This window comes from Girardinichthys multiradiatus, chromosome 15, assembly GCF_021462225.1.
Source record: "Girardinichthys multiradiatus isolate DD_20200921_A chromosome 15, DD_fGirMul_XY1, whole genome shotgun sequence".
NCBI classification, from domain to species: Eukaryota; Metazoa; Chordata; class Actinopteri; order Cyprinodontiformes; family Goodeidae; genus Girardinichthys; species Girardinichthys multiradiatus.
Genome location: NC_061808.1, coordinates 35,684,595 through 35,712,578, shown reverse-complemented (window position 1 = coordinate 35,712,578; position 27,984 = coordinate 35,684,595). Strand labels below are relative to the sequence as shown.

General features: G+C 39.9%; 1 protein-coding gene across 1 annotated transcript; it reads left to right on the top strand.

Annotated features, from left to right (window-relative positions):
• Positions 1–46: 46 nt before the first annotated feature.
• Positions 47–27,431, top strand: LOC124882113 (histone deacetylase 2). The gene is made up of 14 exons (XM_047388292.1): positions 47–246; positions 5,710–5,822; positions 6,095–6,212; positions 6,344–6,418; positions 8,005–8,143; positions 9,731–9,872; positions 10,051–10,143; positions 16,766–16,874; positions 16,952–17,092; positions 20,431–20,539; positions 20,641–20,771; positions 25,061–25,216; positions 25,299–25,356; positions 27,099–27,431. The coding sequence occupies exons 1-14, from the start codon at positions 192–194 to the stop codon at positions 27,130–27,132; spliced, it is 1,473 nt and encodes a 490-aa protein (XP_047244248.1). The 5' UTR covers positions 47–191; the 3' UTR covers positions 27,133–27,431.
• Positions 27,432–27,984: the final 553 nt, after the last annotated feature.

The window sequence follows — 27,984 nt, the reverse complement described above, 5'->3', positions numbered from 1 at the left end:
ACTGCAAACCACATTCAGCCGCTGAGACGGTCCCGGGGCCACCGCCCCCACGGGACGCCTCGCCTCGCCGCCCCGTCCAGAAGTGGCTCCACCCAGAAACACTGTGTTGATGCCGTCCGTTCCCCTCTCCGACTGATAAAACAAATTCAAAAGTTTTTTTGTTTTTTGTTGTTCCGAAAGGCGCTTCTAACATGGCTTACACCACAGCAGGTGGGACTAAGAAGAAGGTCTGCTACTACTACGACGGTATGTGAAGATTACTGCTGAATCTGACAGGCTAGCGTTAGCCATGAAGCTAATAGCTGCTGCAGGTGATTGAAGCGATAGCTAACTAGCAGCACGCACCAAGCCTGATTAACGATGGCGTCCTAAGAGCTCATAGTCACACAGCTTGCTACGTTTGAACTAACTTAAAGCTAAATGACGAATATGGCCACCAAAATATCTTGAACATGCCAGAGTAAAATGTTGCATAATAAATGCATGTACAATTGTATTTTAACTAAATATTAAATCATGTTCGCGTAGACGAAGGTGGCTAATTGAATCCCGAAATGATGATCGCAATTCTGTTCTATGGGCTATGTCTGTTGTTTCAAATTGATGCAATGAAATGATGAGGAACTCTCTGCACTGATACAGAGTTAGTGAAGAAAGTGTAAAAACAACTATTACACACACTGTGTTCAGCTCTGATTGCTGTATGTTGTTGCTTCTATGTTTTCGTCTCTTGAAAAATCTCATGGCCAAAATCCAGAAAGAATTGATTTTGAAGATCACACATTTTGTTAATGTTTTGACAAGCAATGCACCAGAAGACCAAGCATCTACGTTAACTTGATTAGCCATACAGTTCCAAATTACCACATCTAACAGCTGCTTTACTGTTACTGCCAGGGTAAAAACATCCTTTACACAAAGTATTCACATCCCTTTCACTTTCTCACATTTTATGTTTCAACCACAAACTTCAATAGGTTTTTTTTTTGTGATACACCAACACAAAGTACTTCATAACTAATCACTAAAATGTTAAAGTAACAGGTAAAAAAACAAAAAAATGCTATGGCACTTTTGCTCTGCATGCCAAAAAAGTTTGAATACCACTGATCTAAACTGTTTCATTTGATCTCTTTTATTTCTGACTGGATGTTTAGTGGGGATTACTGACATTTACCCAATTTCTATATATCTCACTACCCTTTGGACTCTTTGAAAAAATGACCGCATTGCTGACATTGCTTCTCTCCTTCAAACATCCCACAATCCTGTCACATGACCAAAATAATACCACATGGCTTTAGCGCAGCAACGAACAATTATTTTAATAACTAATCGACTAATCTATTCATTATTTTTTCGATTAGTCGACAAGACAACTTTTTACGATCCCCATCATCAATTACTGTGACTGAAATTGACCTGTCACCTGTAAAAATCTTTTAACTTGTTCTAGTCTACACATCTGTGAATGTTGCCTTTTGTTGCACCTCTCCTTGAATGGAAACCCATAAAATATAAATTTGAAATTTAACTTTTTTTTTTTTTTTTTTTAACAAAGTCATTATATTCACAAATATTGACCTTCAACTTCTAAAAAGTCTAAATAAATCCAAATGTATTTAACAACAACATTTTTTGACCTTCAACCTTTTACCAATACTTGATGTTTACAGGGATTTTAAATTACAATGTAAAAGGTGAGCATATCAACATGTTCTGCAGTCAGTGTTGCTCTCTTTTTTTGAGTCAATGTTATCAGCATTAATGCCCCAGTCAGCTGACAGCTTGCAGGGCGAGTTGGCTGCTAGTGCAGCGGGAACAGATGAGCACTTTTGCAATTAAGCCTCTTTCAGTACGATGTTATTTCTGTATAAAAATGATTTTTCAATTGGTCGTAAAATATTTTAATTTTCTGAGAAACAAAATCTTGAGCTTTCATTAACTGTATGCCATAAACATCAAAATTATCCTAAAATAAATGCTGGAAACATATTACTATTTGTACTGCATCTTTATGAATTTTACATTTATATTGAATTAGAGAAATAAATTAAGTTTTCTATGATATTCCAATCTATTGACCTGCATCTGTACTTTCTACCCCCATCCTTTTTGTTCCCCCATCCTCTTCATAAACCAAGCAGATATTTCAGATTTACATGACTACATTCTCACCTAAAAATATTGCAATGTATCACAGAAAGAGTGTTTTATCACACTTTACTCAGAGCTTCTGTTGCTCTCCTCCACCATTGCTGCTTTGACCCACAATGAATCATGGAATAAAGTAGGCCACGACACATACACAAGGCTTTAATTGTCTGTGCTGTCCCCTTAGTGAACTGCATGTGATTCATAGTGCTTGCCAAGTGAGAGTTAGAGTGAGATATTCAGATATTGGTAATGTTTGTTTATATGTTTTTAAACGATGCCTTGACGCATGAAATTTTGCGTTAATGTTTTCTCATAGCCCACGTAATTGATTCAGAATCATTGAAGCTCTACACATGACCAACGCCCTGGGTTCCTTTGACCCCTCTCTGATTAATGCCCTCCCAAAGGTTTTCAGTTGTGCCATATAAGGTTGTCAAAATAATCAATTTTTCAATATATTCAATACTAAAAAAAGGAATTATACAAAGAGGTCAATTTGCATAAAAATAGATACAAACTAACTGACCCATTTACATATGCTCAAATTGTGGAACTTCGCTGCAATAACAGAGACACTCAACCCCTCCCCTTCCTGCTGCAGCTCACCTGACCAAAACAATGAGCTGCTGCTGGAAGTTTTAAACCCCACTGACATGTTGAGTACATCCAACAAAAACCATGCCTCTCTCTTTAGCCGAGAAAGCAAACAAAACTGTTGTTCGGGATAGGGATATGAGGCAGACGTACAGAAAAAACCCCAAAATGCTCAACGATGTCACATGCCTGCTATGCTAATGCTACAAGCTAACACTACGACACTGACGTTTGAGAGCAACTTAAAAGGCCAGTAAAGCTACTGGCAAGTAGTAAGCTTCCCAGATGATCAATTTCACAGCTGTTGTGCAAATGGAAAAGACAACAGGGGGAAATATTTGGCGATTAGCAAGACACAATAAAGGAGTGGTTCTGCAGGTGGGGACCACAGACCACTTCTCAGTACCGATGCTTTCAGGCTGATGTTTTGGTCACTTTTGAATGTTGGTGGTGCTTTCACACTCGTGGTAGCATGAGACGGACTCTACAACCCACACAAGTGGCTCAGGTAGTGCAGCTCATCCAGGATGACTCATCAATGCGAGCTGTGGCAAGAAGGTTTGCTGTGTCTGTCAGCGTAGTGTCCAGAGTAGAGGCTGTCATTTTTTCGGGAATCCCAAGGGTCATGGGTGATTGTCTCCGTGATCCACAGCCAAAACCGATGTGCTTGTCGGTTGGCAAACTTCTTCCATGTCTTCCTCATCTCCACGAGCAGAACTGCTAGCCATTGCTGTAACAAATTCATCAATCCACCTGTAATCATCGTGAGAGCGCAGTTCTTCCTCTTGTTCACATGCTGATTCCACCTAAACAAAACCTTTCATGATAAATACCGGTCATATTTTAATTTGTAGCGAGTTACAATGTCTCCGATTTTTAAGTAAAGAAGTAAAAGTACAATTTTTATGTTTCTAATATAACAAAATAAAAGTAAAGTCTCAGTTTAAAAGAAAATACTCTGTCAAGTACAGATCCTCAAAAAATGACTTCAGTACTGTAACAAAGTAAAAGTACTTAGTTATTACAGTAGGGCCAAAAAGTATTTAGTCAGCCAGAAAATCACATTGTAGGATAGTTAAAGAAGTTATTTGTAAATTATGATGGAAAATAAGTATTTGGTGAATAACAAAAGTTCAACCTAATACTTTGTACCATAACCATTGTTGGCAATGACAGAGGTCAAACGTTTCCTGTAAGTCTTCACCAGGTTTGCACACACTGTAAATGGAGTTTTCTATAATTATTCCTCCATGCAGATCTTCTGTAGAGCAGTGATGCTTCGGGGCTGGCGCTGGGCAAAATGGACTTTAAACTCGCTCCACAAATTTTCTATGGGGTTGAGGTCTGGTGACTGGCTGGGCCACTCCAGGACCATGAAATGCTTTTACGGAGCCACTCCTTCGTTGCCCAAGCAGTGTATCTGGGACCATTTTCAGGCTGAAAGACCCCGCCACATTCCATCTTCAATGCTGTCACTGGTGGAAGGAGGTTTTGGCCTAAAATCTCACGATACATGGCCCCATTCATTCTTCCCTTAACACAGGTCAGTTGTCCTGCTCCCTTTGCAGAAAAACAGCCCCAAAGCATGATGTTTCCACCCCCATGCTTAACAATAGGTATGGTGTTCTTGGGATGCAACTCGGCATTCCTCTTCCTCCAAACATGACGAGTCTAGTTTGTGCCAAAAAGTTCTATTTTGGTTTCATTTCACCACATGATATTCTCCATCCAAATGCTCTCTGGCAAACTTCAGATGGGCCTGGACATGTACTGGCTTAAGCAGGGGGCCACGCATGGCACTGCAGGATTGAGTCCCTCTCTGCGTAGTGTGTTACTAATGGTAGCCTTTGTTACTTTGTTCCCAGCTCTCTGCAGGTCTTTCATCAGGTCCCTCCATGTAGTTATTTTTGCTCACTGTTTTCATGATCATTTTCACCCTACGGGATGAGATCTTGCTTGGGGTCCAAGATTGAGGGAGATTGTTAGTGGTCTTGTATGTCCTCCATTTTCTTACAATTGCTCCCACAGTTGATTTATTCACACAGAATACTTATTTTCCACCATAATTTATAAAGAAATTATTTAACAATACTACAATGTGATTTCCTGGATTTTTTTCTTTTCTTATCATGTCTCTCATAGTTGAAGTGAACCTATGATGAAAATTACAGACCTTTCATCTTTCTAAGTAGGAGAACTTGCACAATCAGTGGCTGACTAAATACTTTTTGGACCCACTGTATACTCTGCTAATTACTTGCAAAACAAATTTATTCATTGTTAAAATAGCAATCGTATAAGACAAAAGATGTAGCTATTTACAAACAAAGCTTACATTGAGCTCGTCAAAATGTGTGCAACCCAAAATATTTGCTAGTTGTAGCTCGATAGTTAGTGTGGTGGGCTATTTCATGCTTTTTTTAAGAAGTACAAGCTCTACAAATCCCCCAGCCATACCCTCATGCTACAGGTTAATTGTAGGCTCAAGTGATGTAAGGACAGTTTTGCCTGACATTATATGTATTATCAGCATAAAAAGCCAAATATATTAAAGATTAAATTATAAAACAAACCACAATTTTATCTGTTGTCAAACTTGAGTGGCGTTGACGGGTTATTCTGTGATGTGAAGTTGGTCCTTTCTGTAGGACTGACAGGGGGACTCTATAAATGGCCATGTCTGGTTTCCTCTCACCTTTTATACTCAACGGAACATTCCCATAAAAATTCTTATTACTAGTACTAATATTGTAATTAGTTATCATTTCATCCTGTCCAAGCAGTTGTTTGTGATATTGATAGTTTGTATGGTGATGTTGCGATAAATACATTGTATACATTGTGTAGCTCTACGGTAAAGACATATTTATTTAAAATTATCACTCTTTATACTGAACCATGAAAATTACGAAGTCAGCAACTTTATTAACATTAAACTGATCCTGGTTGTTTTTGCAGGTGACATAGGAAATTATTACTATGGACAAGGCCATCCCATGAAGCCACATCGCATCCGGATGACTCACAACCTTCTTCTAAACTATGGACTGTACAGAAAAATGGAGGTCTATGTATGTTTACAACCGTGCTGATCCATATAAACACTGTTAATAATTACTGGGTTAGATGATTCATCAATTTGAAATGACAGTAATACAAACAGTAGGATTCATCAGTTGTATTCATTTGTTAATTGGAACATGATGAATCCTTGAGAGTTTGTCTGAAAAATGAGCTGAAATGACACTATGAATGTACCAGTGGGAGTAAGGTCTATTGTCAAGACGTATTGTTGCTTTCCCTGTCTGGGTTTTCATTGGGTGTGTGTGTGTTTGTCCTTCAGCGACCACACAAAGCCACTGCGGATGAGATGACAAAGTACCACAGTGACGACTACATAAAGTTCCTCAGATCCATACGGCCAGACAATATGTCTGAGTTCAGCAAGCAGATGCAGCGATGTGAGATTTCATTGCCTCTTTAGGATGTTTCAGACCTCTAAACTCAATGTCTGAAATGCAGTTGAAAGTTTGGGAAGATTAACAAAATTTTGTGTATCAATGACAAATTTTCTATTGTTGCTTCCTTTCAGTCAACGTCGGGGAGGACTGCCCTGTGTTTGATGGCTTGTTTGAGTTCTGCCAGCTATCTGCAGGGGGGTCTGCTGGTGAGTCAAAAGTATAATAGGTTGCATGCATGAAGTTATAGATTTGTTCATTAAAATGCATTAATTTCTTTGATATAAGGACAAAGTTCAGATCTTGGTTTATAACTCCAAGATGATTTTTGGTTCGTTTTTTATATTTTAGTGTACAGAGGAGCATATTTCTGCAAATTCTCAGATACACACCTTTAGTGCTGAACGCTTAGACATGTTGCAGCTCTGTGTAAATGCAGAGACAGTGTTCTTGGATGGGAAAGCTTTCAGAATCTTTGGATTTGGGAGATGGTTGGAACTGAAAGGTCACCAAATTGTATTGGTCTTGATGCAAAATGTTACATTAAAACAATAATTGATGTGAGTTGTTAGACATAGATTGTTATTATAAAGTATGGATAAAGCAGTATGGGGTGGTTTATTTGTCCAAGCAGGGTAGAAAACGTCAGCATTGATTACCAGATCAATGCAATACTTTTCTAGTCCTATTTTATTAACTTTCTGACCTAGTGATCTCCATTGGGGCTTCCTGACTTTTCCTGCTGTCTCAAAAGCTTCTCAGTAAAGCTACAGATAAAGGGGAGTTTGGCTTGGATATGGGAAAACCTGCTGCGTTACAACCAGCTGCTTCCAGAAATGGAATGTTTTCTAAGAGATCAAAAGATTCATTCAACCTCGTGTCTTTGATTTTTTTCTTCAGTGGTGTTTAAGACCTAGGCTAGATTTTTGGATATTAGGTTCATTGACAGAAGTGGAAACAAGCATCTAAAAAGAGAAAGTCTGAAAATGTAACAACTAAAACCTTAATTGATTCAAGAGCCAATCAGGAGACTGACTATGTGAAGACTGGGACAGGAAGGAGGATATAAAATGAAGGATACAAATAGTCGTTGCCTCTCTGTCTGCTGTAAGGTTTTATTCATCTTGCAAATTCTTGAGAAAGAAATGGATCTTTTACAGTAGTTCTGCAAATCGGCAATGACAGCCAGACTTCAACTATAACTAGTGTGCTTTCTCAGACTTGACCTGGACACCTCCTTATAAGGTCTTAAGGGTGCTATCTTTATGTTACTGTGCATTTTAGTTTACATTTTCATGTAATTTCTTAGAAATGTTTAATTCTGCAATGTTTATCTAAAAACTGTGTTAGTGTTGCCATTTGGGTTGAACGGTGGCTACTGCAATTGACTTTTCTACCTCACAGCCCCGTGTTCTGGTGTAAAACCATCCAACTCAGACACACCCCCTTAGCAAGTCGAGAGTTGGAATTGCGAGCATTGATCATAGCGTTTTATGCTCTATACTTTCGACCATATGCTTTACTTGAGATGATATAAATCTACATGTAAATGTGTTTAGCCCATGTTAGCAATGATGCTGCTAATATCGCTTTACCACTCAGAAACAGGACCCATTCTGTCCTCCGCTACATCTGCAGCCCTGGCTTTGCACTGCCTTTGCTGGCATTTTTCAAAACGTGTCCAGGGATGGGGTTATGCTTTTATACCGGGTTTAGTTCCACTTTGAGTGTATCAGCATGAGACATTTCTGCCTGAGACATTTTCCTTTAATTAACCACCTTCTGTTTTCCATAGCTGGTTCAGTGAAATTGAACCGACAGCAGACGGACATTGCAGTGAACTGGGCGGGAGGACTCCACCATGCAAAGAAGTCTGAAGCTTCAGGCTTCTGTTATGTGAATGATATTGTCTTGGCTATCTTGGAGCTACTCAAGTAAGATTATCAACTAGCAGTTCTACAAAACACACCTGCATGACTTTGTACTTGTACATCTCATAACATTAGAATATCGTGAAAAACGTGGAGATTTTTTTGTCACTCATTTCAGAAAGTAAAACTAAAATACAGATTCATTACACGTGCAGAAACATATTTTAAATATTTCTTCTTGTAATTTTGATGATTATGGCTTACAGATAATGAACACCCAAATTTCTTCTCAGGAAATTAAAATATTGTGAAAAAAATGTAATATTGGAAACTGATTGTGTTACATTCATATCAGATAATTAACTCAACACATGCAAATGTTTCCTGAGCCTCTAAATGGTCTCTCAGTCTGGGTCAATTGGCTACACAATCGGGGAAGACTGCCGACCGGACAGATGTACAGAAGAGACGTTTCATGCATACCATATATATAGCAGACGGTTTCCTACATGGGCCAGATCATTGAGATTTCCCATAAGGAGGGTAAGCACCAAAAGATCATTGTTAAAGAAACTTTTTTTTTCAAAGAGAGTGCTGCATCCAAGTATATTCATAGAAGGTTGAGTGGAAGGAAAAAGTGTGGTAGGAAAAGGTGCACCAGCAACAGGGATAACACAAGGAGTGGATTGAGGCTGGAGTCAGCACATTAATACCCACCACACAAAGATGAACCCTACCCATGGGCTACAAATGTCGCATTCCTCGTGTCAAGCCACTCCTGAACCAGAGGCAACGTAAGAAGCATCTTACATAGGCTAAGGAGAAAAGGAACTGGACTGTTGCACAGTGGTTCAAAGTCCTCTTTTCAAATATAAGTAAAATTTGCATTTCATATGAAACTCAAGCTCCCAGAGTCTGGAGGAAGAGCGGAGAGGCACAGAATTCATGCTGCTTAAAGTCCAGAGTGAAGTTTCCTTAGTCATTGATGATTTGGGTCACCATGTTATCTGCTGCTGTTGGAACACAGGGTTTTCTGAATTCCACAGTGACACAGCCATCTACCTCGAATAACTTTTTAGAAGACTAGGGTTCCTGGGGTGTATCACCCCCGGGCTGGGGGGGGGGGGGGCGTTTGCATTTGGGTGGGCCTGCCATTTGGGTCAGGTGTTGGTGTGGGGTGTGCTTTGTTGCTCCGCTGGTCTGGCTCTGGCTGTGGCCCGGGCCAGGCTGGGGGGCATCGGATACTGGGCGCTCTGTTGGCTCTTTTTGGATGTGGGGTCACCTGCATTTGAATCGGCTGAGCGGTGATGGCGGAGCTGTGCTGGTTGGTGTTTCTCCCTGGGCTGTCGGGGGGCATAGTGGTGGACCTCTTGCTGGGTGAGTTTGTCCCGTCTTAGTGTGGTGTCAGGGGGTCCGTTGTGAGCACGGTGCCCGATGGTGTCTGCTCTGTTTGATTCTCTGTAACTTAATATGCATCAAAATTACATGGAATACGGGCTTGGAATATTTCACTCTGTGCAATGAATCTATATAATATGAGTTTTACTTTCTAAAATTAGCGACAGAAATCATTAAAATTATATTATATTAAAATTTCTGGAGATGTACCTGATCTTACTCCATCTCTGTTTATGTCTTGTTTTTCCTAAGGTACCACCAGAGGGTGATTTATATTGATATAGACATTCACCATGGAGATGGAGTAGAGGAGGCTTTTTATACCACAGACAGAGTCATGACGGTGTCCTTTCATAAATATGGGGAATACTTCCCTGGAACAGGAGACCTCAGGGTGAGCTGAAAATGCAGACAGTCACAGTCTTAGAATAAAAATAGTAAAACATTGTCTTCAGTCATAAGTTTGTTACAGTAGGAAAGGAGGTTTAAATTAAAAGTCAGGAATGAATTGCTTCTATCTCATGATTAGATGGTGATATGGTATGTTTGTTGTATGTTGCTGTCTCCTTTAGGACATTGGAGCTGGAAAAGGAAAATATTATGCTGTCAACTTCCCACTGCGGGATGGCATTGATGATGAGTCCTACGAGAAAATCTTCAAACCTGTAAGTTCAAACCTGGACATTTTTACAGTTCCACTACAATTAATTCCATTTTCAAAATGTAAGTTGTCTAATGTAAAGCCGTGTCTAAATGTGTCACATTGTGTCAGAACCAAAGACCAGAAGACCTTGTGCCGACACAGTTCATGTGCCAGGGCAAAGAGTTTCCAGCACACAGGTTGGAGTGTGATAATTACTGAGCTCTGAGTGCAGATGGTCATTCAGAAGCAGAAGAAAACTAAAACTGAGCACACAGTAAGCACGGTGCAACAGAAACCAAGGACCCTTTTACATTGAAGTGAATATAGCGGGATGTAGTCACTGTCAGGAAAGAAGAAGGGGTTTTTTTATTCCGAAATGTTTCACAAATGACTAAATATTTGAACTGACATGTCTTAATATTACCATTGAAATCAGTTATAACTTCTATTATTGCTTTTTACTTTCAGTCAGTCCATTCAAAGGATGAGTCATTGCACTGTTTCTACAAGCATTTCCATCACACACTATGAAACACCCTAGATGTAATTTCTTACAAATACACTAAGAGGTTTTGAGGGGTGCCTGGGTCTTTTCCAAATCCGAAGATCTCTGTGAACACTAATGATGGGACTTGTGGCTCTTTGAAGTGACCAGATCCTGAAGATTCGGTTTATGGAACGCCATAGTGTTCAAAATTAAATAAATAAATGAAACATTATGAAATAATTATCTACAACAATAACTAATAGATAATGATTTAATGTGACAATGAAATTGTGACATATTTGAATGCATATTAAATACTCAGCTCATTATGAAATATATTTCATTTTTCATTAAAAACCAGCTTTATAATATAAAATAATTTTCATATAACATTTTTAGCTAATAAGCTATTTTATGTAAGTCCAGCAGTTTTTTTTTTATTTCAAAATGTCAGTTTTTAAAAGTCAGCTTTATTTCAAAAAGCCAGCTTTTATTTTTACCCATGGCCTATTTATTTCATTATGTCACTTTACAACTGATAGGCTGTGGGGCCAATCAGCGTCAACAGGCTGGACCTGCATCCTCATTGGCTGAGCCTTACATAGAGATTAGTTTCCTGGTTACCTGCTCCTTGAGCAACTACAGCGCCAGCTCAAGGTTTAGGAAGGATGGTTGGGTTTGTTTAACTTCATTCAGCTCTGGTTACCTTAGCAGATCAAATTGAGGGGAATTCAATTTAGTTCAATTCAGTTTTATTTATGTAGCGCCAATTTACAACACATGTCGTCTCAAGGCACTTCACAAAAGGTTGGAATGGTGTGGGGTTGTTGGGGAGGTTAGATTAAACTACAGTGTTAGAGTTTGGCCATTTTAGAATGGGCTATGTGTAGGGGCACTAAGTAAGATAATAAACTGATAAAGTTTGTCCATCTAGAGCCACTGGTGGCCATTGTTATACTAAAAACCACAAGGATTGGGGATACCTCTCTCTGTCAGACTGATCATAACCATTGGAAAAGAGAAGGGGTTGCCCAGGTAGCAGAAATGGAGGGTGTGTTTACACCTCAACCATAACCGGTTTAGGCTAAACCTGACTCCCCCTTACTCCATCCAACAGGGAGGGAGGAAGGCAGAGGTAAAAATAATTGGAGAGTGTCGTTTCCTGTTGCATTGTGTGAAAGGTGGGTAACTTTAAAATGGGCTAAGTCAATTCAGTCGAATCATATAGATTTCATGTCAGGTACATTCATTCCATTTAAGCCTAACCATTGAACAGTGCAGTCAGATTCAGTTATTTATTCAAATTAGATAAAAAGTTTTTCTATCTAAGGAAACCCAGCAGATTGCATTGAGTCAGTGACTTGTAGCATTCACTCCTCCTGGATGAGCATGTAGAGACAGTGGACAGTCACTGGCGTTGACTTTGCAGCAATCCCTCATACTGAGCATGCATGTAGCGACAGTGGAGAGGAAAAACTCCATTTTAACAGGAAGAAACCTCCAGCAGAACCAGGCTCGGTGTGAGCGGCCATCTGCCACGACCGACTGGGGGTTTGATAGAAAAGAAAAGAGATGGAATAAAACACAGAAGCACTGGTCGAGGAGTCCTTTCTATGGGAAGGAAAAGTAAATGTTAATGGATGTAGCTCCTTTAATCGTTTAACCTAGAAAGAAAGAACATAAACTCTGAGCCAGTTTTCAAGGTTAAGGTATGAAAGAGAGCACATACAGTTAGTCACAGTAAAATCTCAATCAGTAGCCATGTCTAGGAGAGAAAGGGTTCAACACCGAAAGACAGGTCCAAGTGTATCATTGGTAGAAGGTGAGCATTAAGTTTTTGCCAGCAGAAGCTTGGACGATGCCCCCCTCCAGGAAGGTGTCACAGGTAGACACAGAGTCAGGCCAGGTGTAGCTTCTAGGAAGAAGAGAGAGAGAGAACATAAAGTTAAAAGCTGAAATAACAGCAAATAATGCAAAATTGGAGAGTAGTATGAGAATAACTACAGAGATAGCTCAAGATAACCTAAGCCACTTTAACTATAAGCTTTATCAAAAAGGAAAGTTTTAAGCCTAGCCTTAAAAGTAGACAGGGTGTCTGCCTCACGGACTAAAACTGGGAGCTGGTTCCACAGGAGAGGAGCCTGATAACTAAAGGATCTGCCTCCCATTCTACTTCTACAGACTCTAGGAACCACCAGTAAACCTGCAGTCTGAGAACGAAGTGCTCTGTTACGAACATATGGAACAATCAGATCTCTGATGTATGATGGAGCTAGATCATTATGTATGATGGAGCTAGATCATTAAGGGCTTTATATGTGAGGAGGAGAATTTTAAATTCTATTCTGGATTTAACAGGGAGCCAATGAAGGGAAGCTAAAGTAGGAGAAATATGATCTCTCTTTTTAATTTTCATCAGAACTCTTGCTGCAGCATTTTGAATCAGCTGAAGGCTTTTAACTGCATTTTGTGGACATCCTGATAGTAAAGAATTACAATATTCCAGCCTTAAAGTAACAAATGCATGGACTAGTTTTTCAGTGTCACTCTTGGATAGGATATTTCTAATTCTGGCAATGTTCCGGAGGTGAAAGAAGGAAATCCTAGAAACCTGTATAATATGGGATTTAAATGACATGTCCTGGTCAAAAATAACAACAAGGTTTTTTACTTTATTACCGGAGGTCAATTTAATGCCGTCCAGGTTAAGTGATTGACTAAGCAGTTTATTTTTTAAAGACTCCGGTCCAAAGACGACAACTTCTGTCTTGTCTGAATTTAGAAGCAGAAAATTTAAAGTCATCAAAGTTGTTATGTCTTCAAGACATGTTTGTAGTCTATCTAACTGGTTGGGCTCATCAGGATTCATGGATAAGTAAAGCTGAGTATCATCAGCGTAACAGTGAAAACTTATTCTATGCTGCCTGATAATTTGACCTATTGGAAGCATATATATATAGTAAAGAAAATTGGCCCAAGTACTGAACCCTGTGGTACTCCACAATTAACCCTGGAGTTCAAAGATGATTTATCATTTACATGAACAAACTGGAATATGTGATACATAAGATTTAAAGCAACCTAGCGCTGTTCCCCTGATCCCTACAGCATATTCCAGCCTTTCTAAGAGAATAGTGTGATCGACTGTATCAAATGCAGCACTGAGATCTAAGAGGACAAGTACAGACACAAGTCCATTATCTGAGGCCATAAGAATATCAATAGCGACTTTCAGCAGAGCTGTTTCAGTGCTATGATGAGCTCTGAAACCTGACTGAAACTCTTCACAGATCATTGCTGTGTAAATGCTCACACATTTGATTAGCAACTATTTTCTCAAGAATTTTAGATAAGAAAGGAAGATTGGATATAGTTCTAATTTATTAAATCATCTTGATCAAGCAAAGGTTTCTTAAGTAAAGGTTTAATTACAGCTACCTTAAAAGCCTGTGGTACATATCCATTTACTAAAGATAGATTAATCATATCTAAAATGGGACTGGTAATCAGAGGGAACACTTCCTTAAATAATTTGGTTGGGATTGAATCTAACATACAAGTTGAAGGTTTAGATGAAGCTAATATTTCTGATAACTCAGGAAGCTCCACAGGATCAAAATAGTCCAAACACAGATCAGGTTCTACAGTTACTTCCAATGAATAATTTTCATATGATGCTATTTTGAGATGTTTGGATGAGAACTTTCAAATGATTGGGATGATAATTGCTCTCCAGAATGTTAGCATTGTGGATACCCTAAGAGCCATTGGGCACTCAAGACTTTAGTGCTGTCTGGCATAACCATTGAGGTAATTGCTGTTATGTTTTCTGTGTCACTCAGCATAGTTCACTGCGGTCAAGTGAACCGACAGTCACGGCAGCTGACGTTAGCTCTCTGTTAAAGATGAGCTTAGCGGATACAAGGTGCATTACGGTAATAGAGCAGACCAGACGCCAATCCAGGCAATGGTCGAGAAATTAGGAGGAAAAAAGAAATATAACCTTAATAACATCTAAATTAATGACCTATTTACGACTTTCACATACATGTTTATGTAAAAAATAAATATTTTATAATTTTACTGTAGATTTTTGGAGAAATAACGGGTCAAAGTACCTACAAATGCTTATCTGTTATATACTTTTGTATCACTTTCAGCAATTTATTTCTTCAGAATCATAAGAGGTGACAACACAATCTCTGTAGATTATGTCATCAACCAATAACCCCGATGGTTATGCCAGACACCTCTAGTCTTGAGTGCTGTGCTCTGCATATTCCATGTGGACAGTGCTCAATGGCTCTTAGGTTATCCACGATGCTAACATTCTGGAGAGCAATTATCATCCCGATCATTTGAAAGATGTCATCCAAACATCTCAAAATGGCATCATATGATAAATTATTTCCCTCAATTTGATCTGCTAAGGTAACCAGAGCTGAATGAAGTTAAACAAACTCCACCATCCTTCCTAAACCTTGAGCTGACATCAGGGAGCAGGTAACCAGGAAACTAATCTCTATGTAAGGCTCAGCCAATGAGGATGCAGGTCCAGCCCGTTGACGCTGATTGGCCCACAGTCATTCAGTTGTAAAGGGACATTATGAAATAAAATCACCCTTATAAAATAAAAGTTGGCTTTTTGAAATAAAAGCTGACTTTTAAAAAATGACATTAAGAAATAAAAAAAAACTGCTAGAATTACATAAAAATAACCTCAACATGCATTCAATTATTTCACAGTTTCATTGTCACATTAAATCATTATCTGTTATTTATTGATGTACAGGGGTTGGACAATGAAACTGAAACACCTGTCATTTTAGTTTGGGAGGTTTCATGGCTAAATTGGACCAGCCTGGTAGCCAGTCTTCATTGATTGCACATTGCACCAGTAAGAGCAGAGTGTGAAGGTTCAATTAGCAGGGTAAGAGCACAGTTTTGTTCAAAATATTGAAATGCAGACAACATTATGGGTGACATACCAGAGTTCAAAAGAAGACAAATTGTTGGTGCACGTCTTGCTGGCGCATCTGTGACCAAGACAAAAAAAATCCCCAACTGCAGCATTTAATATAGCTATTAATGAAACACACTAATAGTAAACAACACTTAACTGTAAACATTAACCAAATAAAATGTCCAGACGTTTTGTTGCGCCACTCCTTGTTTTGTCTTCTAGCAAGAAGCACACAGTGACCGTCCTCCTCTCTCCCACTACATGCCTCGACATCGTAGCCAGGTCACACGCAGCACCGCACCTCCGCTGCTGTGACACGTAACGGTGAGCAATGAGCATGCGTGCTCTATGCTCGTACCTAACCCCTCTCGGTTTTCATATTTAATCGCCTAATATAACATCACTTAAAATTAAATTCAATTGAAAACATAGCATTATATGCAAGCAAACTAGTAAAAAATAAAGAACGGCTACTTATCGTTCAAGATAAGTAGCCGTTCAAAAGAATCGATTCATTCGTGAACGTCACATCACTAGTAAACAGTTTTTGTCCGTTTTGATCCCTTCTCCCTGTACTGTTAGAGGCTGAAGAGAGAGCAGCTGCAACATGAGGCAACAGATGGGTGTGTTTGTGTCATCCTGTGCTGATTGAAGCAGACGACATGCAGCTTTACAATTTATTTTAGTATTTATATATATATATATGACATGATTTAGTTTGTTATTACAGTCATGTTCAATAAACAAGAATAATATTGAAAAGTTCATTTGAATAACTATCACTAAGTGAATAACTAAGTGTTTTCAAGCCTGTATTTCTGTTAATTATGATGATTTACCACTTACAGCGAATGAAAATACGATATTTAAGGTGCTTTTAATCTGGCAAATGAGCCTTATTGAACCGCATATTCTTATTTATTGAGTATGACTGTATTTATAGAGCGCCATTGTGTACAAGTAAACTAGTACCTCATCTGGCTTAGTTTGAGCTCTCACTATGTCACTGAGTTACTGAAGAAGAGCTTGAATGCTCTTTGTCTTTCTGTTTAGCTGATGGTTTTTATGGAAAAAAGGATTTCAGATGATTTCCTTTATTTCTCTGTCCACAAACAGTAACTCTTGTCTTCATTGGATGCCAGAGGCTTGTAATTCCCTAAACTCTGAAAGGAATTTTGCATTGTTGTCTTACAGGTGATGGCCAAGGTGATGGAGATGTACCAGCCCAGCGCCGTGGTGCTTCAATGTGGTGCAGACTCTCTCTCCGGGGACCGCCTCGGCTGCTTTAACCTCACCATTCGAGGTACAGATATTTACCACGCCATCCAAATATGGAAAACCTCCAGAAAATCTTTCATGTTTATCCTCGTGTCTAACCAGGTCACGGCAAGTGTGTCGAGTACATAAAGTCATTTAACCTTCCGCTGCTGATGCTTGGTGGAGGAGGATACACCATCCGTAACGTGGCTCGCTGCTGGACTTATGAGACAGCCGTGGCTCTGGATTCAGACATCCCTGATGGTTCGTTACTTGTCACACATCGGTTGCTGGGAAAATAAGCTGAAATGCTGCAGCTATGCACGAGCATTTATGGTGCCAAACACCTATTTTCAGTTTTCAGAATTTCATTCATTCTTTTATCCGAGTTCACGTATTAGTTGATCAGCACTTCTCATGGAATCATGGAATTGGACTTATTAAAAACATGGAATCTGGTGAAATCTGGTGATTTGTGGAGGTGATCAAACGGATCTGGGGTCCTGTTTACACGACAACGATCCTTTGAAAACTGGATTTTTTTTCTCGTTTCTGATAACACGTCTACACTACAAGGTTTTAATTACAATCTGTTCACACAGCAGTAGATCTGAAAGTGGTGTAATTCCCCCGTCACGCCTCTAGTAGGCAGTATGTTCTTTGAAACTCAACGTGCACAAACAATTTCTGCCTACAAAGGGGGGGAGAAAATGAGCACTGTTTTTGAAGAACCGGCATTAGATTCAAAAGATTCAGCTGTACAAGTCAGTACTATGCAATCCACCATTGTTATTGTTGATAACTGTTCAGAAGCCGGTATGTTGTGCGTGTGCGCATTCATTTCAACTGATTTTAGTCATACTACGTATGATCAAAGGCCTACTAATAAGAAAGATTCCATTTATTCCCATCTACATGACAATGGAGACCAGAATGTTTTCAAACCATCACACTCTGGAAGCCGTTCTCAAATTGAGCCATTTTTAGAGAAAACGTTTGCCATCGTCATGTAAATGAGCAGTAGAAATGCAACTAAACTTTTTCATTTTCACCAGAAAGGGTTTTGTCATCGTACCCATGGCTGCTTACAGTGGAGAGCAGTAACAGAGAGGCTGTCTTGATCACTGTGTCTCCCTGTCTGCTTTTGGGGTGATGTCATTAGGTAGCCACCTTAGATTTGACACACAAGGCAGTTGTGTAGTAAAAACAATCTTTTTTTCAACAGCAATTAATTGCCAAAATCAAGACCATTTTGTCTAAGTACAATTTTGAAAAGATCATTCACGCCTTTAATTAATGTAACGTGTTGTATTACTTGTCTTGTGTTGTAAACTTGTCTGCCAATCGTGCCATTTAAGGCATGCCGTATAGAACAGATTGTTGCCTACATGTGCCAGGCTCGGATCGGCAGCAGTAGGATGTCAGTGAAGCACAGGAACAGCAGACACCCCTGGCCAAAGAGGCACAGAGTGAGATGCAGGGCACTGAACCTACCGACCCAGCAACATTGCCATCTCCCACCACGCAGGCCGAGCCCAGGACCCAGTCCCCTGGCGGCCTGAGGCCTTCACCACCCCCAGCAGCAAGATGCGCTGGTATGCTTGCTGAGCCGGTACACTCATCCAGCAGGGGAGACCCCTCCAACAGAGCCCCTGAACATGCTGAGCAGGTGCAAGTCCACCATGTGAGTCGGAACTTGGAAGGACCAGGGTAGGGAGGACATATTATCATCCCACCAGGTGAACAAACCTCATGACGTCAAGAAGGAAGGATGCCCACCAGAGCCCAGTTCAATCAGCCGCTGCCTCTTAAGTTATGGAATGGGTTTCCTCTACAAGTTAGGCAGACTCCTTTACTGTCTTCTTTTAAATCCTTTTTGAAGACAAGAATCTATTTTCCTTTGTGTTCAACACAGTATGAGTTGGTTGTTCTTCTGCGTGAGTTATTTACTCTCCTATGGTCAACCATCTGTTGTTTTTAAATGTGCTTCATAAATAAATTGGATTGGTTCGCTCAGCTGAGGCTCAGTGACCATTGACAGCTGTGAAGAAGGGACCTGATCGCCGTACTGTCTGTCACGTATTCAATTCAGTTTTATTTATATAGCGCCAATTCACAACACATGTCGTCTCAAGGCACTTCACAACAGTCAGGTTCATACATTCCAATTAATCCTAACAATTGAATAGTGCAGTCAGAGTTAGCTTTTTATTCAAATGTATTCGTATCTGTAACTTTACCACGGTTCATTTGACGTTAGTTGCATTTTAGGTTCAGTTTATTCATTTTATATATTCTTGTATGTAAAAAAGCCCTGTGATTTGTTTAAAGTTGATGTCATATAAAATGAGATCGTCTATCTTTACTGTGGAACATTGGAGAAGCTTGGTCACTTTTAAGTTGAAATTAAACCCACTAGTTGCTCCAGACCTTTGACCTTATGTAGAAATTAGACTTGATCCTTAGAATGTGAGTTTGACCATCCCTGATGTTTAGGTACAGTCCAATTTTACTTGACAACAATTAAAGATGCAACTTAGGAGCAGAAGGCACTAGAATGCTTTATTTTCTCTAACCATATGACCACCAACGAAGGTCAGTCAGAAGTCTGAATTCATTTGAACTGTTTTCCTGCACTCCGTAGCTGTCTTTAATGTAAAACATGCCGTTTTCCAGAGGATTTCCCACTGCAGTGCATCATATCCTGGATGTTACACCTGAACACAGATCCTCTATAACAACTACAGAGTTCACCAACTCATTTTCCTCTCATTTCTAAAACCTCTGGTGTGTCGCTTTCAGGGATCATTTTTCTCCTCGGAGAATAAAGCAGTTGTCTGCTGTCTCACCAGGTGGCAGCAGATGCCTTCAGTAAATACCTCACTCAGGTTAAACCTCTTATCTCATTCTCAAACTGCTTCGGACTAGATTTTCCTATTTTCTCATCACTAATAATCTGCTTGTATGTTTTGATTTTGTGTTTGTGAGGAGCTGGTTATGATTGACACACCAAGAGGGACTATAACGACAGATTTAAAGAACTACATTTCTATCTTCAACACTGATTAATCAGTTTAAAGATACAACATAATAAGCTTGGCGTCATTGGTAACTGTCACTTGACTTCCTGTAACTATGGCTCATTAAGGCTTATAATCAACAGTGTGCAAGAAAATAACCAAAGTTTTTATTTTCTGACAACAGGAAGAGAAATCATGCAAATTCTTACTGGTCATTAGAAAATATTGAGAAACAGTTGGCACAAAGAATGGAAACCTAAACAGCCATTTTTGCTAAACATCCAGAAGCTGAAGTTGTACAACAGAATGGAAATACCACTGAATGTGGTATTTTGTCAGACAGTTGTACTTCCTGCACTTTCTGCTTAGGCTTTAGTTTGACCTTCTGTAAAGTGTGACCTGTGGTACAGAGGCAAGTCCATACTGTACATGATGAGCTATTCAACAGTAACAGAGAGCTGGATAACTGAGTGTGGTGTCTCTCTGTGAGACACCGAGGTTAGAAAGTCTCAGTAAATCACATTGAGTGTATTGCTATTTTTCTTGTTCTTATGGTGGCTCACAATGCCTTTCCTGTTGCAGAACTGCCATACAATGACTACTTTGAGTACTTTGGACCTGACTTCAAGCTACACATTAGCCCCTCCAACATGACAAACCAGAACACACAGGAGTACATGGACAAGATCAAGTAGGTGGAAATGCTTTAAGTGCCAGGAGCCTCCTGTTTGAGTTACCTTATGCTAGTTATCTACATGTACCATTTGTAATTGTTGGACTACGACCTTTTAGGCAGCGGCTGTTTGAGAACCTTCGAATGCTACCTCATGCTCCAGGGGTTCAAATGCAGCCCATTCCAGAGGACGCTGTCCCAGACGAGACAGTGGACGAAGATACTGAAGACCCTGACAAACGATTGTCCAGTAAGGCTGCTCTCCTCTTTCAGACTCAAACTGTCACAAGTTTTGATAAATCACCTCGGGGAAAAAACAGCCGACCTGGTCGCATCATAAAATTCCTCTTTACAGAACCCAGAAACAGGTTTGACTCAGTCATGGCTAAAGGGTTTAGAAGTAACTCTGCTGTTGTGTAAATTTTACAGCTTCAGTTGATGTGGTGCACATTGTTCTCTGATTAGTGTGAACAATGATCAGATTATTTTTACCTTACTGCAAAGTGCTGTGTTGGCTTAAAAGGTTCACTTTCTAAAAAAAAAAAGCGATTTTTACAGAATTTTTCCCCTAGGACAAAATGGCCAGCTAACATCATGTCAGTACTGTCACATAATCAGCACAGATGAGGCTGGTTAACAGACTGGTTGCTATAAGAGATGCAGGTGAGCTTGAGTTAGAGTCATACTGCGTTGCATCAAAATGGCCTCAGCTGAAAGGACACAGCTCACAGGAACAAGCAGAGAATCGGCTGTGGTGAAGCAACCTCAGGATGTCAGAAGGTGTTTAGAAAGCACAAAGACAGTCTTCTACTGAGGAGTGGCTGCAGAATTGCGTTGCCACCGGTGCAGAGCAGAGCAGCAATAGCTGGACAAGAAGACAACGAAAAGAAACACTGAGAACAGACTGAAATGTAGCAGGAATTTCAGAAATGGACAACAGAGCACTAGTACATGTTGTTCTTTTCATCTGGTTGTTTGGGACATTTTCTTCTCTGTGCAGAAGAAAGCTGAGTGATTCCATGACCACAATAGAGATGGCGTGATTATCAATTGGATCGTTTATCTGCGATTGAAGGGTTGGATCATGATTTATTTTTTCACAGGACGATCTTTATTAATTCATTTAATGCTGTGCTGGGGATGTAAAATCAATTTTATATGCGCGCTTTTCTGTAATTTAAAATGTTTTAATCATCGTGATCTGTGCAATAGAGGGAATAAAATGCGTCTTTCACTTTTCTCGGAGTAAGCGCCAACGCGGCTCCTCTTCGTCTGTCTGCTCCTCATCTTCTTGCTCTGTGCGCCACAAGTGGTGCCGATAGTGCTGTATTATCACGTCACAAAACGAATAAACCACGACAGGCATACATTTGAACAAGTAACTTTATTACAAATCTAGAGTTACAGTGTGAAATAAACAGGCTTTAATAAATAATGTGTACAAACAAAAAAGCTTAAACGGTAGAATTTCTTAGAAAATGTGAATGTTACTACAAAATAAAATCACTTCAAATATGACGCCTACTTAGGTTTGCCTTTCATAAGAAATTATTTCGAATGAACTTAAAGCTTAAAACATTAAACAATAGAACATTGCAGCCTGCGTATGATAAACACATGATAATAAATATATTACCTACTTTTACAAATTATTTGACAAGAAAACAAGCATGTTAACTTTATCTGACTTCAGCAGACTGCGGTACCGGGTTACAACGTTCCCTGCTTTACTGAAAATGCGCTCCGATGGCGTGCTGGTCGCAGGAATGCACAAATAGTTCTGTGCAATTTTTGCCATTAAGGGTAAGCGGCTTTCGTTCCTTTTCCACCATTCAAGAGCGTTGGTTTCTCCATCAACTACCTCTTCTTGGAGGTAATTCGCCATTTCCGCTGCGCTCGCTGCTCAGGAGTTGCAACAGCAGCAGGTCTTATTGAGCCAAGGAGACTGTCCAGTGTTTTCTTCTTTTTGCTTGGCTGAGACTGGGAGAAAGGAGGTGCATCGTCGTCATCCGTAGAGTCCCGCACAGTCACAGGTGGTCCGGAAGTAGTCTGCTTCCAGAACAGCACCATCTCATCCTCCAGCTGGGTTCTGATGTAGTCCAGGTCAATACTGCCCACGTGAGTAGCTTTGTACCGGGGGTCATGGAGGGGTCAAGGAGGGCAGCTGTGCGCATCAACTGGATGATCTTGTCGTTGTCATATCTACTGTCAAGTTGCTCCAGGATCGTTTGTTTAATGGCTGCAGTCAGTTTGGCATCGATCTCTTTTTCCTTGAAAGTATCTTTAATCAAGTGAAGCAGAGGCAGCAGCGATGAGATGATGACGTCACGCTCACTTGACAAAATGTCTGTAAATTCAGATACAGACTTTAGTCCTTCTGTGACAGCCAATGGTTGGTAGTGTGACGCCGAGTCCTGTCATCAGCAAAAACCCTTCTGATGTGAGGCATCAGGGTGAGGATCCTCTCTGTCATCACATATTTGCTGCCCCAGCGTGTTGCACAATCCTGTTTTATAAGAGAAAATATAATGAGCAAAGGGTGGTTATAGGCTGAGTAAAAGCAATGTGCGTATTGTTACTTTCTAAATGCGCTGTCTTCTGTGTGTATGTTTGTATGCAGACACCGATAAAACTATCCTCCAATCTATGTTATGTTATTATTGGTAATAATACAGTGGCAACACTAAGCTAGTGATGAAATTGTACATTTTTAACAGAAAACATATGATTGAAACTGAGTTTGTTATCGCTTGGTGGGATAACGGCTAAATGTTAATACTTACAGTTATTAAAGAAAGCGGTTTCTTTATCCCTTGTTGCTCTTTCCTGAGTTGCTGTCGCCTTTGCCAACTGTGTGAAAAGGTTATGGACTTATGGCAGTTATGGACATATAAGGAGACATGTTAATGTTTGACCACATATCTGTAGTCAAAGCAATGAAGTTAGCCTCTTTTAATGAACTATTTCCCCTCTCAGCTGTTCATACAGTTTTGGCACAGCAGTCTCCGAGAAATATTTCCTCCCAGGCGGTTCATTCTGCGCATCCAGTCTAGTCAACATTTTTTTGAAACTTTCTCTTTCAACCGTCTGAAATGCGACGCACTCCTTCGCCAGAAATCTTTCAACAGCTGTTGTATACTTGGTCCATCTTTCGCTGCCTGGCCTGTATTTAGTTGATTTAGCAAAAGCTGCTGATATTGTGGGCTGCCCCCGTGGCTGTCCCCCGGAAGCACCTGCAGCGCTGCTGGTTGGAGGTAGTTTTCCGGCCTCGGCAGGGTGATGGACTCGAATGTGCGCCAATAAATTTGTGGTTTGCCTATCCTTCACAGGCACACATCATTTGCATAATGTGCAAATAGGCTGTTAGGTCTTGAGGCTCACCGTCAGCATTTGGATAGAACCTAAAATATGCCCAAATAACCGACTTAGCATTCTTTTTGGGCACCAAATTGCTGTCTGACTCTGCCATGTTTTCGGCACCAAGATTTATTTTTTTTTGATGACATAATTGCGCCCCATCAGCCGATTGGATCGTCTATCGACGATAGCCAGTGACCTCGATCTTACGATCAGAAAATAGGGCGATTTCCCATCCCTAGACCACAAAGTAAAATATCTTGATATACTCCATGAGTATGGTTGGTTCACATCCATTGGAGAAGGCCAACTCCCAAGGTCTGCCAAGGATGACAGGTCTGAAAACGCTGCCATCCTTCCAACGTCACTGTGTCACATGGCAAAATGGACCACAAAATAGTTCAAAAATCAGAACATTGACATTTTACACAACACTGAGAAGCTGTGCACATTTTCAAAAAGCTGGTGTGGAGGAACAGAAGAACCCAAAATGGGATCAAACACCAGGATGACGACTATGGGGTCACCATCAGTCAGGATTTGGCCTATGAGATGATATTGAGCATGTCACAAAGAACAATTAACACTGTTAACTTGAACTCTTCCCATGTTGGGTGTGTTAACTTCTACTGGTCTTTGAAGTGTTTGTTCTTGAGAACACTAAAGTCAAAATGTACAACATTAATATAAATGGCAGCTGCACACTGTAGGAAAATATGAGCATGGGAGATTATTGTTGAACATTGTAATGCAGTATTTGACTATGATTAATCTTCTAAATATTACATCCAAGCTACGCTTTGCAGGAATATTGGCAATATCTTAAACCCAACCCTTTGTCATTCCCCTCTAAAGTTCTATCACACCTGGTTTTGTGCTCATTGGGTTCCCTTCATTTAGTTTCACAGGAACAAAGAAGAGAAATTAGCTGAATACTAGCTAAAAAAAGTTACAAAGACCTCTGAGTCTAATTCCCCATTCATTTTGATCAGCAATGGTCATTTTTCTGACAACTTACCATCCTAAAGTCTTTAATTCACTGGTACTTTATCTGACAGAAACTATGATTACGAACATGCTTAATTTGACAGAACACATTTATACTGGGTCTTTGTGGTTCTGTTATCTGCTCAGACATTTACAGATGAAAGTGGCTGTTATGTATGCTCTGTGTGATTGCAGTTCGTGCTACAGATAAGAGGATAGCCTGTGATGAAGAGTTTTCTGACTCTGAGGATGAAGGGCAGGGGAGCAGGAGGAACACAGCCAATCACAAGAAAGGAACCAAAAGGCCAAAAGTTGACGAGGACAAGAAGGAGAGCGAGGAGAACAAAGCAGGTCAGTAGCTATGTACATAGACACAATAACAAACTGAAGCTGGATGGGATTTAATAGATGCTTTTGTTTTTCCCCTCTTCAGATGTTAAAGAAGAGGACAAGACAAAAAACAGCGGCTCAGAAAATGCTGAATGCAAAGGGTAAAAAAACCCCATCCTGTTCCATTTCTAGATGTTAAAAACCTGAATTCCTGAGACTATTAGCAGAAAGATGGAGTCCAGTTGCAACTACTGAATCTCTGATATGTTTTAATTTAAAATAAATCAAAAAGATGTTGCACACTCCAGCCCCATATGTGAAAAATGTATTAGGTCCACACAGACTGAACTGCAGCCAACCAAACGCTACCATATGGTGACATCATTTTGCAAAACATTTAGGGCTGTAGCTAACAAATATTTTAGGAATTGAGTATTCTACCAAGTATTCTGATGATTAATCAAGTAATCTGATAAAAACTGGCCAATTGCTTAGTAAGTCCCTTTCAGTTGCTCCCTTATTCAGGGCATCATTGCAACATGCACCCAGACAGGGCAGAGCGATAACATTTAGTGTACACATGAACATTTGTAGCAAGGAATGCATCTGCAGCTAAAAAGTTCAACATCAACATGTAAAAAGCTCAGTCCGTTCTGGTTGACCTAACATAAATACAGTCAATACTAGCTGCCTCTGTAGTGAAAATGGTCACAAACAAAAAGTGCATAAAGTGTCACTGACATATTGCATTTTGGAATTTTAAAGAGATGTTTATAACATCAGAAAGCATAATGTTATCCAGATAAAACAGAACCCTTGTAGTGAACTTGTGTGCCAAGTTACACTCTTCTTGCTTTTAAAGTGCAAAAACAAACAAGACATAGAAGATATTCACGCATTACCTTACAGGTAAATGGCTAATTTAAATTCATGCATAATAAACACTGCCTCTATGTATCAAAGCTTACTTTTAGCTTCCTCAAGCACGCAGGTGGTCTCTGTCTGCAGACATCTGCTGTTTATGGAAGTGTTGTCAGGAAAATCCGGCTTTCTGGTGTGCTTTGGAAGCACGAGTAGATAATAAACACGGGGTTGTCTTCAATTGAGGTTGGACTGGAAAAGCAGATGTGTTTCCTGCTTAGGTGTTGCAGCGCTGAGGACGTGCTAATATGAAACGCTAATTCAGTTTTGCAGTACGCCCTGCGCTGTTTGCTTTTAAGTTTAAAGTGATTTCAAAGTTTGGCCACTTTCTGCAGTTTTCTCTACGCTTCCTTTTGCCCCTCGCCGTCTTCCTCCACAGCAGATAACCACACTTGGCATCCTCGTATCAGTAGGCTATCAATAGTGGAAGTGAGAGGTTATTTGTGCAACACAAATAACCACCCTGCCAGAACACAGTGCGCTGATTAGTTGAGCCAACTTTAACGAAGCCTTGAGGCAGACAATTTGCTTGAGGAATTTTAGTAATCAAGTTACTTGATTATTTGAGGAATCAGTTCAGCCCCACAAACATTGTTTCAGTCAAGTAAACTTGAACTGTCATGAAGATGGTAAATTTTTATGAAAATGTTTGTTGATTGTTTTGTTTTGATTGCATTTCCAGATATAATTTCCTGCTGTAAGTCTTTGAATGCAGTGTTTTTGTGTGGCTGATGGACAATTCAGAGCTTTAGGGCCTTACCATTGTGCAAGAAATTCACTTTACAGAGATAGAGAAGGTTTATACTGATGCATACAAATGTCCTGGAAACTAAGTGATACATCTGAAAATGTCAAGAGATGTCTAAAGAAGTACAATTTTAAGTGGACTGTTGAAAGCAGTGTTTGCACATTTGACTGAACTGTTTAAAATGTCTGAATCTGCTTATTTAAATGTTGATGTATGCCTTTGATTGCCCTGCAGTACTGTGAAGACCGAGCAGACCAGCAGTGCCTGAAGTCTTCATGTTAACCATGTTTAACCCCACCGGTGATGTCCATTGTCAAGGATCCGTCTCTTTGCTGAGATATTGTCTGAAACACTCTATTTATTGTGATTCTCAAGTTTTCTAACTTGTCTCTTGTAGGCCACCAGCATTCACCTTTTATTTTTGTCAGGCATGTTTTGATGTGTTTTCAGATGGTAACATGAGTCAGTTTCTTTCAGGAGACTAAGGGTGAACTCTTAGACGAACTTATCCAGCTTCGATTGATATTTTCATATTTTAAACTTGTCAATAAAACTTTTTATACTGTTTGTGTGAATTTTGTTTGTTGAATATTTGTTGCAGCTTTGTGTAATAACAATATTTCGCCACACGGGGGCGCGTTGACCACAGATAAAGTAGCTTCCCAATCTGTAAAAACAGGGAAGTGCCTTTGCTGACTAACATTACTTTTAGCAAGGAGAGAAATAAAAATGTTCATGATTCCACAAATGTGCGTAATTGACATGTTTCTGCTGGTTGATGTCATTCGTTGGACACGACTACAATCCTGTAAAACGATAAACTGGCTTCAATATAAACAGCTACATTTGCAGTTGTACTTTAATGGGGGTTGATTAGTATTGGCTTTCTGACAACAATGAGCGCAACAGAATCGCTCCGTACGTCAACACCAACTCCCTGATAATATATCTTTTTCTTTCGTCTACTGTATATTATTATTGGCAAAAAGAATTTCCGTTGTGCTGTTTCCGCTGCAGTAGGTAAACTGGGGAAACGATGTTTTGTCCTGTGTCTAATTCTTGTTTCCTCTTTGTTTGACTCGGTGAACTCTAGTCGAACCTTTAGGCCTTCGCGGCTTGT

What these genes read in the sequence shown, in the direction of transcription:
- LOC124882113 (XM_047388292.1), top strand. Translation starts at nt 192, where the DNA reads ATGGCTTACACCACAGCAGGTGGGACTAAGAAGAAGGTCTGCTACTAC. An exon ending in GGTCTGCTACTACTACGACG is followed by an intron (nt 247 to 5,709) that starts GTATGTGAAGAT and finishes TTGTTTTTGCAG; the next exon opens with GTGACATAGGAAATTATTAC. An exon ending in CTGGAACAGGAGACCTCAGG is followed by an intron (nt 9,873 to 10,050) that starts GTGAGCTGAAAA and finishes TGTCTCCTTTAG; the next exon opens with GACATTGGAGCTGGAAAAGG.